Genomic DNA, 18,140 nt, shown 5'->3' with positions numbered 1-18,140 from the left:
ACTCTGGTTCATCACATGGTTAGCTATAGACACAAAAGTTCAGCAAAAATCAGTAAAAGCTTTCTGTGAGAATCAACTGGCTATGTGGAATTTACAATAAAGAGAGTATTGTATGTTTTATTATTATTTATAAATTTTGTGCTATTCATCCTTTCTATCAGTAAAATAATAAACTTGAATACATGTATGTATTCGTATATTTTTCCCAGATACCCGGTAGTTAAACCTTTACCAGCAGACTGCCGCTTGCAGCCATTCTATTTCAAAAAGCAGCCGGCTGACAGCTCTTCCAGGGAAGTTAACATCCTTCAGGTCCCTGCAGAATCTTGTTCAAAATAAGTTTGTCAGTTAAAAGCAAAGCTTTGAGAAATCACACTGGTTGTTGGATTCTAGTCGTTTCAAAAGAACTGAGAAAAAAGTGACAACGCCGCGCCCGGGGGACCATTGCAGAGCTCAGCCTTTCCATCTCATTTTTTCTTACCTAAGGATGAAGATAATTATTATTATCTTCAAACATGCTTGATTTTTTTCACCCTAAGGCGACAACTTAATTTGTATTGATAAGAACTTCCAATTGTGTTTCTAGGAGCTTTGTAAGAAACTTGATGTTATATTCATCTCGATTCATGAAAAATTATGTTCGTGTTTAAAATTTAATATTCCTGGCCCAGGGAGGCCAAATTAGTCCTCTGAGTATTTGACATAATTTTTCATGCATTCCGAGCATGCAAAATTATCTTCTCCAGATTACTTCGTCTTTGATATCAAGATCAGCTTCATATGGTTTTGATTTTCTGAAGATAAGATTTAATGTAATTGCTTTAGGGAATCTGATCATGTAAAAAGCCTGACAGGAAACAGTTAGTTTGAAAATGTAATGACGTTTTGTGTTTCACTTGCCAACTGAAAAGAATATGTGATAGAGACCATTTGTGTTTCTCAAGTAAATAAAGTATTTCTGATTTTCCAAGATCTCTGGATCCTGCACTCATAAAGTTTATGTTTGTTTATTTTTTAAATCTTAGTCTCTGGAAAGCACCCGTCGTATGCTGCAACTGGTTGAAGAGGTAAGAAGTGACAGTATTTTAAGATAAAGAAACAAATCCCTTATGCTGATATATCCTTTCCTAGTTGCTATTATGTTTCCTTAGGCCATGATCCCCTAGATTCCAGTGTGGATGTAGCCTATCAGAAAGGCTCAGAATGAGGGAAATGCTGTATTTAAGTTGCCCGATAGCCATGAAGACACCTTCGCCCTCCTTCCCAGCCCAAGCCACCTCTGTAGTCTGGTCTGGGAAGCAGAGAATAATAGAATTTCCAAGTCAGTGCTCTCAAGAAATCACAGAAGATTGTATCACTTTAAGCAAATCAGAGCAATTTTTAATATACAAAGGAATTATCTACATAAAACTTTATTTGTAATTATTTTGGTGCCTATAAATTACATCTAATCTTGAGATTCTAACTTTAGCCACATATATGACTTTTAAAAATATGTATGCATATAGGTGTATCATTTTTAGAAATTGTTCTATTTAAAGTCAAGCACTAAAATTTATGAAAAAAATATAGGAAAACCCTTTAACAAAGGGAAATATCAAGTCCAATAATATAAATACAGAAGCTTTTTTATATTCCTGTCTGGATTGAGCATCCATTTGCGAGGCAGGGTTAATGAATCCCAAACTATTTTTAAATGGGTAAAATGGGGCAAATAGCAATAATGGAATCAAAAGGGCACTTGCAATCATAAACCTCACTCATTCCAATTTGGTAGAGCAGCAGTCGGCCAGGCAGAATAAATGGATTAATTGAACTTGCCCAATGGGAGAGATGAAGTGGAAAAAGAATGGGTTGGACTATATTTATCTTAACCTAATAAAACAAGCCTAATAGTTTTTATTCAGTGAGATGCTGTTTTAGCTGTGCTTTGAAACTGCTTATCGGTATATAAATACATGTGTGATTATCGTTTTTAGAGATCTTGGGCTTTCTCTGGCAGAATGATTAAATGAGCCTACTCCCCTCATGTTATAAATTGCATATGCAACAACATGAAAGGGAAGAAAAGATAAATTTTACAAAGGGTAAAAGCAAAGGCAGCCGCCTCTCACACTCTAGGAGCCAATGTCCTCCTTCTCTTATTTCTGTAGCTTCAGCTTCTCACCTAGGAATGAGATATGGCTAAATGTGAATTGCCACTGGAGGAGTGGGAAGGAGGTGGCAAGCCTGCACTCCCTAGGAAGCCTGGCAAGTGGGTGGGGCAGGGGGTGGGACGGTGGGGTGCACATAACAAAATCTGTTATTCCCCAGAATGATAATTCGAGCCTGCAATGTGGCACAAACGGGCCACACCGGAAGGCAGCCCTAGCAAAGCAGGTCCTCAGTACAGGGAAGCAGCGTTCTGTCTAAGTGAAGAGCAATATTTTATCTGCACAGTCCAGGGAACGCTGCTGCTCATGCAGAAATACTTGAGGATGAAGAAAGAGGTAGATATTCTAAATCTAGGAGTGCAGGCAAGAGTCTTAGCATGGACTTATTCTCTCTCAAGTTTTCAGGAGGAAGAAAAATGAAAGAAGCCCATCTTAGTAATATACATGAGCTCTGAAGTTAACCTGAAGGGAGCCTAGAAATCAACCGAGATATTTATTTGATTGTATATTATTACATTATTATCATAATACATCCTTATGGCTTTCAACCATAGCCTCCAATCCCATTTTTCTTTTTTTGCTTACGTGTGTGCACATCTGATATAAGTTTCCAAAATATCAGAACTGTCACTAATTTGCCTGCCTGTGCGATGTTGAAATGCTGCCTAGACTGTGGAAAGGAGCAAAACAAATCAATCAGAACGCACACCTTGAACTGACCCCTTACACATCAGAATCTGAGACATGGTCACTTTTTCATGTATCTTCTTAAACTGCAAGCCATGTCGGCCAGTCTTCAAAAATGAGTATCTGCTCTAATTTATTCTAGGGGAAAATTTCTCAAAAGCTTATTGATTGAAGTAGGATTCTCGAATCATATGTTTTTGTTTCTCCTAAAGCATTTTTCAATCAAGCATGCAGCTACATCTTAGAACAAGGAGCAAAAGAGATGGAAGCTATCTCCTGCCTCTAATAAATGAGAGGAGGCTATTAGACTCTCCATGCTTAGGAAGTTGTGAGCAAAGTGTTATTAGAGTAGATTGATTTGCTCTTACTTCCTCCTGGGTTATTTTATATTTATGGTCAAACATCCTGATGTCTAGGACATTGGCTATTTAGATGATATTCTGCTTTTCAATCAAAAAGGACGTTCTCTAAAGAGAATCTGCATTAAATATTCATCAAGGGCAGAAATCATGTGGAAAACCTGAGGATTGAAGCACCAGGATCTTACTCATGATCCCAAGGTTTGACAGTGCCATATAATTTGAATTGAGCTGAATCCTTATTGAAATTCAGTCTCAAAGACAGGAAAGGTTACTAAACTTGTGAAGTCTCCCTAAGGCAAACGATCTGTCTTTCAGTGGAATATACAACTTTACACCATCCTTAATAGACTCCAGGGTGTAGCCGTGGTTAGGGGCGGGGCCTTGCTTTTTAATAGTCATCGTTATCAGCATTTCAAGGGTAATGTAAAACTACACAGAGGTGAGTGGAGAAAGTTCAGAAAAAATGAATGCCATAGATAGGTAAAAAGGTTAGAAATCATGTAGCACTTGGTTCTCAGCCTGGAGTTAGGAACTCTCTTTTGGTGAATGCGTTTCAACAAATATTCACAGAATGCCTAACTCTGGGGATAGGAAGGGAGATGTAAATTGGTATCTTGCTGGGAGACAGATATGTAAGTAGCTCTGCAAATTCAAGGGCATATTTGCCTTAGGCGCATAGGGGAGGGAACAACTGATTCTGGTAAGAGACTCATTAAGGTATCCTTAAGGAGGGAGTATTTAATTCCAGGAAAAAAAGCTAACTCTGCTAATGCTAAGTGCAGGAAATGGAGTCTGCACATCAGTGCCTTGGGCTATGTAAATTAAGCCCAGGAAAAGCCCCACAGCCTTAGGGCAGGCCAATTCAGAGATGCCACATAACTTCCATGGAGTGGTTATTGCACAACTAATGTTTTGTGAATGTTTTAGCATCCTTCTTTTTATGCCAACTTATCTTTCAAGACTTTCAAGACACTTTGGCCATGCAAAGAGAATAAGCATTCTAATGCGGTGTATGCCAGACTTCCCGCTAAAAATGAGAAAAATCAGGTTGAGCAGTCCTTTTCAGATATGCAGATGTGGGGTCTTTTGGAGAGAGTGCCTGGAGTGTTCTAGTTTTAGTTCAAATGTTTTAGACTTTGGGAAAAGCATCTCAGAATGGCAAAAGAAAGATTCGAAACGTTCTATAAAGATTATCTTAGTTCATCTGGAAAAAAAAATTTTTTTAATTAAAATAGAGAAATAAAAGAGAAAAGAAAGAAATGGAAAAGAAAAAGTAATCCTTCGTATCTCCAACTCCCCTGTTTTTAGGTAGGCGATTTTCCCAGCAATCTCAAACAGAAACTAAGAATTGAGCTAAGATAAAAATAGAACCACCTCCTCACACTCCTAGCTACTAAAACATAATACTATTTAAGGAATAAGAGAAAGTAATATTCTGCCTCCCTGAAATCATGTCTCTATCCCTGCCTATCTCCTTAAGCTTCTAGCTCCCCCCAAAAGCAACCTAGTTATTTTTAATAGAAGCTGTCAGCAAAAGAGTGGAGCCAAACGCAAGTTCTAACATGTACCGAGGTGAAATGTGCCAGGTACTGTGCTTGGAGCTATCATTGTCATCATCATCAAATGTACATTACCTAATTCAATCTTTGTCAGCTTCCTTCTACTACTACTTTGATCTCTGTTTTACTGTAGAGGAACTTGAGGTACACAGTGGTTAAGTAGCTTGCTTGAGACACACAGGTATATACAGCAGAGATGAAGTTAAAACCCAGGTCTATCTGAGTTCAGAGTGTAAGTTCTTACTCATCACACTTCTCTTCCACCAGCGTCTCTTACAATCATTATTTTTCTTTGAGAATTCCACACACACACACACACACACACACACACACACAAAAGGATCTAAGGAAACAAAGCAGCTCATTCTAAATGGATTGAGATTCTACTCAACGTCTTATTTCCTGAACTCATGGAGGTGTCAGCTTCCCATAGAGGTGAACCTTGAGAGGCTGGACCCTCTGAGGCTCATCTTACCCTCATAACTACTGTGAGAAATTATGAGGGAGCAGTTACTGTCCCCATTTGACAGCTGGGAAGCTGAGACACAGAACAGGTGACCTTAGAACACTAGCATTATGAAGATAGGTCTAGAAATCAGAAGTAATGACTCCTAGATCCCGGTTCTGCCCACCTGACCAAATTGTCTCACAAACAAAGGAACACATTTGAGAGGTCATGCATTTGTCTACCCATTATCCTTAGTGCCTAGAGCAGAGTAGAGGCTCAATAAACTAGGAAGGAAAGAAGGAAGGAAGGAAGGAAGGAAGGAAGGAAGGAAGGAAGGAAGGAAGGAAGGAAGGAAGGAAAAGTAAAAAGGAGCCTGTGAGTGATTAACCAACCTATCAACCACTCAATCTTCTCAATCTTACTCGGCATCCCTATCCTTATCTTAAACGTGGAGAAACATTCTGGAAGGCCAGATGTCTCTTCCAGGGTCTCATGACTGGTTGCTGGCTGAGCTAAGAGCACAACCCAGTGTTCCTGACTCCCACATCAGTGCTCTCTGCTTCTGTTCTCCCAAATTGGGGCAACCTAAAAAACTCTTGCTCCCTCAAATTAGTTCCGTGAATCATTCTAGTGTTAAAACATTCAGCACCAAATTGGACAAATGTGCAATTATACTTGCAGGGCTCCACATAAAAATAAATGGGTATAATAGAATATCAAGAAAGTGTAAACAGATGAGGGCTGGACTGACCAAACTAAAATCACTCACCTTTTTCCCAACCACTGTCCCCAGTAGAATGGAGCAAAGATTTCATGTGTGGCCTGATTGGGCCCTCGAGGAGAAAGTGCTCTCCGAGATGCCTCTGCCGTCAACAGAACCTGCATTGTCACATCCCTATGCCCGAATAGCCATCTGCCTTTTATAATTTCATCTCACAAGAAATGGAGAAAGAATGCAGAAAAGAGCAAATAAATCATTAAAATACAGGCTAGTACAGACAAAAGCCTATTTACAACCCATTTAAAGAAAATATTTTGAAATGTCTTTTGTGGTCTAGAACCTTGCTACTCAATGTATGTCCCTGAACCAGCTCCACATGTTAGGGAGCTTGTTAGAAATGAAAAGCCCAGGCTCTACCCTAGCCCTACGGGATCAGAATCTACATTTTACAAGATGATTCATGCGCAGAGGATTCATATGCACATTCCAGTTTGAAAAGTAGTGGTCTAGAAGCTTCAGATACTTGATAATGATGATATTTTTAGTTTGCCTAGATAGCCTGCTATAGATGCATTTTCTGAATATATTTATTTTAGAAACACTTATTTTAGAAACACTCCATTCTAGCACATTCCACATATTAATTTGTTTAACGCACATACCTCCTCAATGAGGTATTAACTATTGTCATTGCTGTCTTACAAAGGAGAGAAAGGAGGCACAGAACAATCAGGACACTTGCCTAAGGCCCCACAGTTAGGAAATGAAATCACCAGCATTCCAGCCCAGAGTCTGTGCTGTCAAGGACTCCTGAGGCCGTCCTGGGCCAGCCCTGTACATACTACATCCTGACTTTGCCACTAAAGCCTATCAAAGTGTGCTCCAAGGCAAGGTAGGCTTTTGTGTCCTGGAGATTTAACTGCACACATTCTCTAAAATGGTGAGTTTATAAAAGCTCACAGAAATCATTTTCAGTATTTTATTTTTCGGAAGCACTATTGAAATTTAAGTGTTAAAATACTATTTTTTTAAAAAGCACTTTGTTGGCCTCCACTAGTATCTCTCTCTTTCTTTCTTAGTTCAAAGTACATCAGTGGAAAATAAGCACCATGAGAGAGGTCCTAGCTTAGAATTTCTTCTGGGGGTACCATGAGCTTTACTTGAAAAACCAATTCATCCAAACTGTAAGCAATGCCATTTTATACCCATTAACAGTCACCCTGTAAAATGGAAGGCATTAACTGATTAGGCTTTCTAGAAATGAGGATTCTTAAGTATGAGTGATACAGATATCTTTGTTCCTTCTCTCCTGCCCACCAACTCCCACTCCCTTCCTGCCCATGGTTGAGGTCGTATTTGGTTTATTTGAACAATAAGGAGATGAGGGATGCCTTTTAAAGACTTCTCCTGCACAGAAGAACTTCTGTAAAACTTGTAAAGGAATTCTTTTCTCACACTAGATTATTATGCAGAATATCAGATTTCAGAACTTGGAGCCCTTATTTCTCATCTCAAACCCATTCTAAATACTGCAGACCCTCTCTATAGAGAGAGAAAATTGGAGAGTGAGTTTCCTTTTGAGCTGTGTTTCCCAACCTTTGTGAAGCCATGCTCTCTTCTGATGAACCTAAAAACCTCAACCCCCACCACCAAGATTCTTGCACATCTTCCCATGGGGCATCCCTCCCCAATTTCACTGATGAAGACTTTCTGATAGATCGTGCCAAAGAAGAACATTTAGACTAGAAGATTTCCAAAGGTTTGCTTTCTGTGATTGGTGTTATAAAAACTGTAAACACGTTTATTTCCAAATATAAAATTATAGTATAATATGAAGTATGCGTATTCCGATTTCATACAGGCCCCACCCCAGCCCTACCCCATGGAGACAGTGCTCCATTTCCTCATTCTTCCTAAAGCATCACTGGTAGATCAAGTCCACAGCTGGCCCATTCTTCTATCCCTCCATAACCCCTCAGGGCTCTTGTCATACTTCCTCCCTTTTTTCTTTTGGTCCTTCTTCATTTTCCATTTCTAGGGCTAATTGTCCCCTTACTGATTTCTCTTTCTCTCTTTTCTCTCTCTAACTCCTTTTCAACTTTGCTACCGTTATTGGAATGTAGAGTAAAGATGCTGGTATCAGGACTTTGGTTATGTTGGATGAACAAGGAGGTAAGTTCAGATTTCTTCAGTAAGAACAATTCCTCTTCTGAATAATGTGCATTTTAAAATTATTTGTGCATACGCAGATGGTCGCTTTGACATGTGTTACACACGTACACGAATATGCAGGTTTTAGATTTTTCATCTTGCTTTTTTTCTTTCTCTGTTGAAAAGATTGGTAAACGTATGGAAATGTTGAGGCCTTCTTCATGAGTGAATCAATGATACCACTATCTCTGTTATATATGCTGGGGTAACAGAATTTTGAAGGCAAAAGCCATTGTTTGTTTTTTTTAAATGATAGTATTTTGGACAGTGTAAGAATTTTCTTATTATCCTTGCTCCTAAACTTTCCCAATAAATTTGGTTTTCTTCTTATAATATGTAGATAGAATGAGCATATGGCATATCATGTTGTCTACTTCTTTTGACCATCCCAATCCAGTATCTAGTAGTTTTGATTTTCAAGTCACTATGGGTATTTCTTAAATACCTGGGAGCTGTTTTTCACAGAATATAACCTGAGGGAAATTATCTGGAAAATAGAACATTGAACCAATTGAAGTATTTGGCCTGTTTTAAAGATTATTACAGAAATGCTAGAAGCAAGGAAAATCAGAGAGCCAGCTTTTTAATATAGCATCTCTATACCTAACATGGAAACTAAAAAGGGTAATATCATCATTTTCCTTCATCTCAATGTATCTAGCCTTATGGTGAGATTGTACATAATTCTAGCCACAAGTCAGTTACCTGATTCCACTCTGAATTCTTATCATAATAAACAGATTTCTGCAAAGTTTTTTTCTTTTTATTCATACTTTGTAAAAGCATTAGAACATTTTTTGGAGTCATGACTATTTTTTTGTAATGGCAAAGGTGAAAATGTACAATGTATTCACAACACAGGAAACCTTAAATAAACTCTAAGCATAAATCTCAAGCTGTGGGGGAACGTGCCTGACAGATAACAGAAAGAAGCCACTTCTCCTAAAATTCAGAGAGCCCTTGCGTATCAAAGAAAAGGGCAGCAACCCAAAGGAAAAATGGATGTAAAATAAGACGTCATCACAGATGTATGAAACCATGCTCTAATCACCAACAAGGACAAGATACCACTTTTTAGAGCAGACTGGCATAAATTTTAAAAAATGATAATAACCAGTGTTGTGAATATGTTGGGAAAACAGAAACTCTTATTCCACAGCTAGGCACTGTAGGCTGACACAAATGTCTTAAAGAATAATTTGATAATATCTTCACATTTTAAAGTGCACCCATCTTTGACCAAGACACTCCACTCCTAGAATTTTACAGTGCAGATATACATTTACAGTTATATGAAGTAAAATGCATGTGGCTTACTCATAATAATGTAAGACTAGAAACAACTTAAGTATCTGTCGGTGGGGAGACCAACCCAATTAATTGTGGTACGGCCATAAGAGAATTGTTCTGCCACCAATATAATACATAAGGTAAATCTTTATTTACTGACTTCTGTGGAGTTGGGGTGGGAGCAGGAAGGGACTGGAGGAAGATGCCTCATTTAGGGTCCCCTGGGTAGCAAATGCCAGGAAGCAATTAGAAGCAAAAGAGATTTATTGGGGAAACGTCTGTGATAGGTCAAGGGGAGAGTGGGCGGGAGCAGGCAGAGACAGCCTTCAGACTATGAAGCAGGTCTGACGCCTATAAAAGTAGATGGGTACCGCTCTGAGAAGCCCTCAGCCAGGCCGATGGGGAGCCCGAGAGCAAAGATTGCTGATTAGAGGAGCCCTGTGTTGGGCAGAAATGTTCTAGCACTAGTAGCCCATTGTGCTCAGCCATTGGCTTGAAGCATCCCAGGAAGAGCCTGGCCTCAAGGTAAACACTGTGGCAGGCTGCATAGTTGCACAGCTGGAGGCATCTGGCTGTCACATAAGGACTTTCGGTTTTACATTATTTATTTGTATTAAACTTTTTCAATAAATATATACCAATTGATTAAAAAAAATGGAGAAAAAAGTTTGAAAAAAAAGTTGAACATAAACCCCAACGTTTTTCCTTCAATTTTCCCAATACAAATTGTCAAAAGTTGTGCACAAATAACAAAGTCTATTAGAGTTCCATGTTGACGATATTGCAGTGGCAATGGAAGCCTTCAGAACTCCCCAAATGGGTTTGTTATTATTATGTGACTTCTTGGCTGGATCTGTGTAACAATGTCCCAGGCTTTGAAACTCAGGATGCAGCAAGTCATTGCTTTTAAAAAAAATAACTAAACAACAGGTGCCCAATAGAGGAGTGGTACCTGATTTCCAGTGCAAAATTGAAACATATACACTCATTAGCAGTTTCACCTTATTTATTTTTAAGTTAATAATTTGTAACTTGATGTGGGTGGAAAAAGAGACATTGCAATGGAGGGTAGACTTAGGAAAGATTTAGAATAGAGCCTTTTCCCCCCCAAACAATAAAGCACTGACATAAAGACATGGAAAAGAATATATACAAACCTGGAACCAAAAAGAGAAAACATGAATAATAGGCTTACATGAGTGATAAATTGCATTGTACTTTGATGAAGAAAATCTAGAGATATAATTTGCTGAAATCTTCATAAAAATGTAAAAATATATATTCTTTAGCACAAATGATCTCCAGAATCACCTATGTATTATTCTCTGAGAAACAAAGCAGAATAGAATGTCTGTTTGACAGATTTCCCCATGAGACACTTAATGTTCTCGGCTAAGACATTTCAATTATGGCCATACCACAGTAAATGCTGAATTCCTCAATTAAACAAGGATAGACTGGGTTTTACCAGATGTGTGGTGAGTAGATAGACACTGATGAGAAACATGCAACTGTAAAACCCCCGAAAGTGGGTGGTGTCTGGCCGGTCTTAAATGGTACACATTTCCTTTATAGTATAATAGGAGCTTAGGACCTTTTTTTTTTTTTAATTAGGCAGTAGGGACCCAGAAGGACCTTTCTAATTGACAGATGAGCATGTCAACAGCTATCTTCATTGCCATTATAAATGCATTTTAATTTTGCCTTTAATTGTTTAGATCAGTAACTGCTTTGAAATTTCTCTTCAGTTATGCTCTACTAATTTCGTTTATGCATGAGCACCAAAAGTGTTGACTATTTCTACCTCACAGCAGCACGGGAAACCTCAAGAAACAGCCATCCTTCTAAAGAACCATCTCAACCACTGTTGGGTCAGGCCAGGCCATTCCAGGTTGTCCAGTTAAATGATTGCACTAGGAAATTTCCTATGGAATTCTTGCTTTATACGCAGGTATCGGGAGACACCAAGGAGCACTGAGCATGACAACCAGCCCTGGAAACGTACTGAGCCCTGGGACTTTCATTCCTCTAGAAAATTTGTCACCAAGGGAAGTCTCCAAATGACCTTGGCACTAATGTGGGCTTTTACCTGCATATCTCTTGTTCCTTTTGCTGGTCTTTGCTGAATTGTATGTCTGTTCTGATGCTGAAGCTGTGACTCTTGGGAAAATCTCCTGGGATCAACTCCAAACTAAACAGTGAAATATTTGACTACTGTCTGACAGAAGAAAGACAAAGTAAATCCCTGTCCAGAGAGTTGGCTATCTTAAAAGGTTCATGGCACTACAAGGTGGCATTTGAAAAACCATCTCTCTAGCTAAAGTCCACTCACCAATAACTGTTATGAATGACTAAGGCTGTACTTAGTCATGATAGCCACATAGGGCTATTTAAATTTAAGTAAATTTCTATATGTTCATAAATGCTAAGAAAAATGAAATTCATAGAGGCAGCATCTTGTAACTGGATATACTCATGAAGGCTGCATACTATATTAATAGTATTAATGCTTACTATTCTTCTACTGATTTTTTACTAGGTTGAGAATACTAAGGGCCCCATGTTGGCTTACTTAGGAGAGATTAGCAGAAATTTTGTTCCCACCAGTCATTGGAAAAATATTAATGAAAAACATTAATATAGATTCTTGAGGATCCTGTCATTGGTGGATCTATCACAAATATCCAGTGATCCAATATCATGGCAAAAGAAAGCCCAAGCTCTGGCCCCAACATATAGTGTCACCTACCTGAAGACCCCCTCCCTACTGTTATTATCCTCCCAGCCCCCAAGAATAAACAGAAACCAGCCAGAAAACAAGCTTAGGGAGATCAAAAGCAGTCAACACTGGATGGTGGGTTGCATCAGCCTCAGAGATGCTGCTGTCCATCCCAGAATGAGATGCTTTTAAGCATTTCCTGAAAAGCATCTTCACAGAAATCATTGAAGTGCCGTGAAGTCCCAATATGCCAAACATCTCCACAAACATAACTCAGTACACTCTAAAAATTAATATTATTGCTAGAATTTCTGCAACAAAATGATTCCACAATATTTTTTAAATTAAAGGTTTGACTTAGAATTCATATATAAATGTATATTCAACTGATATTGGTAGTTATAAAATAGTGTTCTGAATCAACTATTTTCTGAATAGTTTTCTGAATCAAATTCAGCTTCAGAGTTTTCTCTTTTAGTCAAAACTTTGCCAAATTAAGCTGGTAACCGATGGCAGAGCCCAGCTTTCTGAAATAAGGATTTAGACGTGCCTGTTTGTTTTTCCCTTTTTAATATCAATTAGCTAATTCATGGGTCCAATACCTGTGCACCAATTCACGTATATATGTTACCTCCTAATCTCTGGAAGCACAGTGGATGGGTCCCTAATATCTTGTCAGAGAGTTGATATTTTGGCCAAAAAAAAAAAAAAATTGTCAACTTGCTTTGTAACTTAGGAGAAACTCCTCAAGAAGGACAGATAATTGCGTATGTGTCCCCATGCCATAATCTATGCTTATTTCAGCTGTCATTAGCTGGGGGCAGCATCTCTCCTTCTGAGCCCAGATGCCTGCTCCAATCCGTCTCAAGCTTGTACTCCCAGAGGCCATTAGCAATTACTTGATTGGGATTTGGCATCCCTATTGTCTGTACATATAATGGTTCTACATCTGATGATGAGTTCCTTTCCCCACACCAGTCCCTCCACTTGAATATTTACCTTGATCTAGAGACTAATTTATTGCATTCTTAAAAGGAAACTGGAGTGAAATCCTTAGAAAAGAAAAATATCTTCTCGAATGTAGGAGACTGCCATGTGTGTGTATATATATATATATATATGCCCTTTTTAAAAATTTTTTTAATTGTAATTTTTATTTTTGGGATGCAGTTTCACTCTTGTTGCCCAAGCTGGAGTGCAATGGCGCAATCTCAGCTCATTGCAACCTCCACCTCCCAGGTTCAAGCGATTCTCCTGCCTCAGCCTCCCAAGTAGCTGGGATTACAGGCACATGCCACCATGCCCAGAAATTTTTTTGTATTTTTAGTAGAAACACGGTTTTACCATGTTAGCCAGGCTGGTCTCAAACTCCTGAACTCTGGTGATCTTCCCGCCTCGGCCTCCCAAAGTGCTGGAATCACAGGCATGAGCCACCACGCCCAGCTATATTTAGCGGATTTTTTTTTTAAGCCGTCACTGTGCCTGTATTTATTCAGCAAAAGTTCTTCTGCACTACCTTTATTATCTCCTCCAGGTATTCAATGCTGGATAAACAACGAAATTTTGTTTTCACCTGTCATTTCAAAAGCATAGGAGAAATAGCAGATTCCTCATGAACTGAATTCTGTTCTTTAGCCTCATGAAAGAAAACACAATAGGCTTTTATTTTCCAAATTCACAGTCTGGCAGTTTGGGTCACTAGTGAATATATCTTAGTTTTTTTGGAAGCACAATTTCCACTGTATAACTTAATGTGAAATTGTGTTTAAGTGATGATGTATGCCCTTAGGCTGGAAATGTACTTATCAGTTGTATTCTAGGCATGCCTTTATTCCAGGAGGCATAGGCATGCATGCATGAAAATACAGATGAAAAGAGGAATGGAAATGTAATTAGGTATTGTAATTAGACAGCCAAGACATCCATTGCTGCCTTCCTTTAATGGTCTTTTAAAAGCTGTTTTAAAAATCCTTTCATTGAACTCAATTGTTATCTCAATTTGGTGACACAATTCAAAAAAATTAATCAAGTTGGTATATGTAACCTTGGCAACCTAGAAGTATGATTCATATTTATAACTATTGATCTATGTCTTACATACACTAAGGTCAGCTATGCTGGCAGCAGTGACACCATATTGTCCTATGTTCCAATTCATCGTCCTACTTCCAAAGAGACATTCATTCTCCCTGCTCTCTGCCTGGGCTTGGAGCATGCCCCCCATTATAGACTTGGAAATCAGGGGGCAGAGAAGTGAAATCCCTTCCAAAACATTCATAGCAATTAAGTCATAGGATGAGAGAGGAATTGCAGTGTTCCAGGATTTACAATGTTGCTGTGTGGATGTTACTTTTTTAAACAGCTTTTATGAATCACATATGCACAATCAAGTGCAGACCATGGCTACCTCTGGCTAGACAGCCACTGCTAGGGGAAGAAAAGAGTTCCATACCCATTGCTTATGATTGCTGCTGCTGCTGTTGTCTTCAAAGAAGAAAATGGATTCTATTTTCTACCCTTATCTGGTTGAGGATGCTTAAAAACCAAAAGATGGAGATATTTTAAAGTTGAAGCAGATACTTTCTTTAGTAGCGTTAAATTGGAATGCCTAAAACATAAACTAACACCGTGTTTTTTTCTCCTGGATTTCACTGGTGCCTGAGTAAGCGAATATGCTGTGCTGTTTTCCTGGACACTCAGAATCAAGCAGGCCTTCGACCCCATCCCATCATGTTTGAATTACAAAGTATTTTGAGCATCATTTTGTTTGTTTCCTTCCACCCATACCTGTGTAGAGCAGCGGTAGCAGTCTTCAACAATGCATCCTCTTGGACAATGCATTGTAATATCTCTCTTTCAAATTCTGTTTCACATAGTCATTTCTCATGTTCTGTTGGAGACCCCCAAAAAATTCATTCCACACTGTCATCCCTTTGTCCTAACCAGAACAACTCGATCGTGTCGAAGAAGGCATGAACCATATCAACCAAGACATGAAGGAGGCTGAGAAAAATTTAAAAGATTTAGGGAAATGCTGTGGCCTTTTCATATGTCCTTGTAACAAGTAGGTACTGGGTACCAGCTCTAATCTGTGGCGTCCAGTTTTCTTTCTTTCTTTTTTTTTTTTCTTTTTTAATGTCAAAGTGAATGTCTGAAGTTTTGTCTTTTTTTCTTTGTCCTTTTCCATCTGCTTCATTCTGTGGGGATAAAATACTTGTGTTTAATCAGAACAACTGGAACGCATTGAGGAAGGGATGGACCAAATCAATAAGGACATGAAAGAAGCAGAAAAGAATTTGACGGACCTAGGAAAATTCTGCGGGCTTTGTGTGTGTCCCTGTAACAAGTAGGTGCTGCCTGCCTGCCTGAAGCTTTGATTTCCCAAGGCCCATCTCCAAGCCTTGACAAGCTCATTCCTGCCAAGCTCATAGGCAGGATGAGCATGTGGCATGCAGAACAGATCAATACCGTCTCCAGTGCATTCATCTCATAGCATAGATGATATTAGCAGGAGTTACTGTTGATGCATTAAAAATCAGGCATACTACAGTGAAAGCTTCACTGTCAGCAACTTTTATTGATGAACGTTTCAACATTTTCCAGAAAGTGTACCTTGAGACAGAGGCTAGCCTCAAGAAAGAGGCACCCAGGGAACTTCCTTTTCCCCAACCCCAAGAGTCAAAATTACAGATTTAGAAAAGGCTGCGGGTAAGTTTGGAAGATGAGAAACACATATGTGAAGGTTTGATTTTTCCCAAAATAAAAGAGACAGGTAATTTGGCCCAGGGAAGCATTCTATAAATTAGAGAATATGACAGAGATTCTCCCTTTCTACTGCCCACCAGTTGCCAAATTTGGTCAATAGATGCTGCCGCTGCACCCAACACAGAGGCAATGAGCTCTTCAGCAAGAAGCGTTCAAGCCTTACTCAAATTGGACCCATCCCTCCCAAATTGTTCTCCTTGGAAGATCTGCCTGTACACTGGCTGAAATGTTGAAATGTGTAGATTTTGCATGCACAACATCACAAAACATTCAACTGTTCTCAAGGTTCTGCAACGCTTTTTTGGAATGTAGCAGAAATGTGACATGTGGTTATAAAGGTTTGCAACGGAAGGAACCTAAAACTCAGGGTTCTGGAAGATCGTCTCATTTGACTAGTGGTGGAAAAAGAAATGCATGAGTGGATTGCCCAACATGCATTTGGAAAATTAAACTCCTTATCCAATCTCCCTCACCCCTCCCACTTCTCCCTTTTAAAAGAAGACTTTTTCCTAAAAGCTCTCCTGATCCTAGCTTTTAGAATAGAAATTGATGTCATTTTTAGCAGATTATATGACCATTCACATCCTTTAAACTTTGAGGCTGATTTAAAATATCCCACTTCCTGTTTAGGAGGGGGAGGGGCTCATATTGCAAAAAAATTAAAAAATTTTGCTTTTTAAAGAATGATCTACAGTAAAGCCTGATTAACTGGAATCTAGCTAACTGGAAACCTCAGCTGCATGCTCTTGCTCCCTTCCATTTTTAGCAAAAAAGAAACAAAGAAAAAAATCACATCAGAAATGTAAAATGGTTTTTCTTTCAGGGTAGTTTACATTGTCTCACTTAGTCTCCATCCTCCTGCAACTTCCACATCTATGAGGACCAAACAATAAGAGTTGATCTTCACAGAAAAGGCCATCAAGCAATCAATATAAATGATAACCAAGGAATGAGTCAATCAGGTCTTCCACCTTAAGACTTTCAGGCAGGAAAGTGGCTCAGGAGTCTAGCAAAGATACTCACTCATCATCCATGAAACAAAACTTTCCTCCATGGCCCCACTGTTCATTAAGAAAGTCATATAATTCGTCAAAAAAAAAAAAAAAAAAAAACACCTCATTACCAAGCATTCCAGTTAGTCAAGATTTGACTGTATATTCCTTTCAGTGGCAACTTGCCCCCAGGTGAGATTTCCATCCATTTCATGATAAATTCCAACAGATACATTTTCCCCCCTTCATCAACTGTGTGTGAAGAAAGGGTGAAGGCAGGGTCCCCTGGGATGGATTCTAATGTTCTAATGAAATGATGGCTCCTACGAATTCCACTTTTGAATGGTCACTAATTTCCTTAATGCACAAGAGACCCTAAACTAAGCTTCAAAGCTTGACTGAGGTGTTCCCTATTGTGTGTAAATAATGCTTTAAAAACCATGTGTCACAACGCAGTGGCTGGTGGTGCCCTGGACTCTCTGAGGGCTTCGCCCTGTCTCGGCATGTTTCAAGGGACGATGGTAGATGTACGGCAGTGATGTGAGTCTATGTGCAGCATTGTGGGTGCAGTGGTTTGCCTTCTTTCAGAAACGCATACTTCCCAGTCCTTTGACTTTGCCAAAGATGGTATAGCAGATATTTGACATAGCAGAAAACATCACAAAGTCCATATAACTTCTTTTAATCTGAGGAGGGAGGAGATGGGGAGTTGGAAAAATAAAAATTAAAAAAGCCAGACTCTAAGCCCTATTAAATTTAGTTTGGGGATCTTGTTTCATTGAATGGGTCCATGGCCCTTTGGTGCAATAAATTTTGACTACACTAAGGCCTGTGGCATTATAGACTTGATTGTGGGAGTTGCTGAAATTCCATTGGTACAATTTTCCAGTTTGTCTCTAGGGTTGCTTGGTCCCCAGTCTGCAAGTATTAGAGCCAGTTTTAATAGATGGCTGTGGTCCTCTGGCGAAAGAAGAAAATAAAATGTTAAATTCCGGTGTCTTACAAAAAAAATGCGAAAATGGGACCAAAGAATGTCTCTTGTTTTTGGACTAAAAAGCATATGGTTTCTACTATGTAAAGAACCTAAAAACATCTTTGATTGCCTTTAATTACAACACTCACCAAAATATGCTGCACATGTTTCTATTGGGCACAATAGGTATGCCTGGATTTTAAGTTTTTCTCCAAGGCAGCTCAGTGAAATACAGCCCATGGAGACCATACCAGCATTAA

The 18,140-nt window shown here is 39.0% G+C and overlaps 1 protein-coding gene across 6 annotated transcripts in view; it reads left to right on the top strand.

Annotated features, from left to right (window-relative positions):
* Positions 1–18,140, top strand: part of SNAP25 (synaptosome associated protein 25) — an 88,305-nt gene that overhangs the window by 57,982 nt on the left and 12,183 nt on the right. For 3 of the 6 annotated variants that reach the window (XM_055265066.2, XM_055265067.2, XM_063634001.1), the window contains exons 3-5: positions 1,026–1,067; positions 8,054–8,102; positions 15,097–15,214. In XM_055265066.2, the coding sequence (XP_055121041.1) occupies positions 1,026–1,067; positions 8,054–8,102; positions 15,097–15,214 (209 nt within the window). Of the gene's footprint in view, positions 1–1,025; positions 1,068–8,053; positions 8,103–15,096; positions 15,215–15,378; positions 15,497–18,140 lie in introns of all 6 variants that reach the window. The other 3 variants (XM_055265065.1, XM_063633999.1, XM_063634000.1) reach the window with 1 other exon arrangement.

The sequence above is a fragment of the Symphalangus syndactylus genome, chromosome 24, assembly GCF_028878055.3.
Source record: "Symphalangus syndactylus isolate Jambi chromosome 24, NHGRI_mSymSyn1-v2.1_pri, whole genome shotgun sequence".
In the NCBI taxonomy this organism is placed as follows: domain Eukaryota; kingdom Metazoa; phylum Chordata; class Mammalia; order Primates; family Hylobatidae; genus Symphalangus; species Symphalangus syndactylus.
Note: the sequence above shows the minus strand (reverse complement) of the source record. Positions and strands in the feature narration are given on the sequence as shown.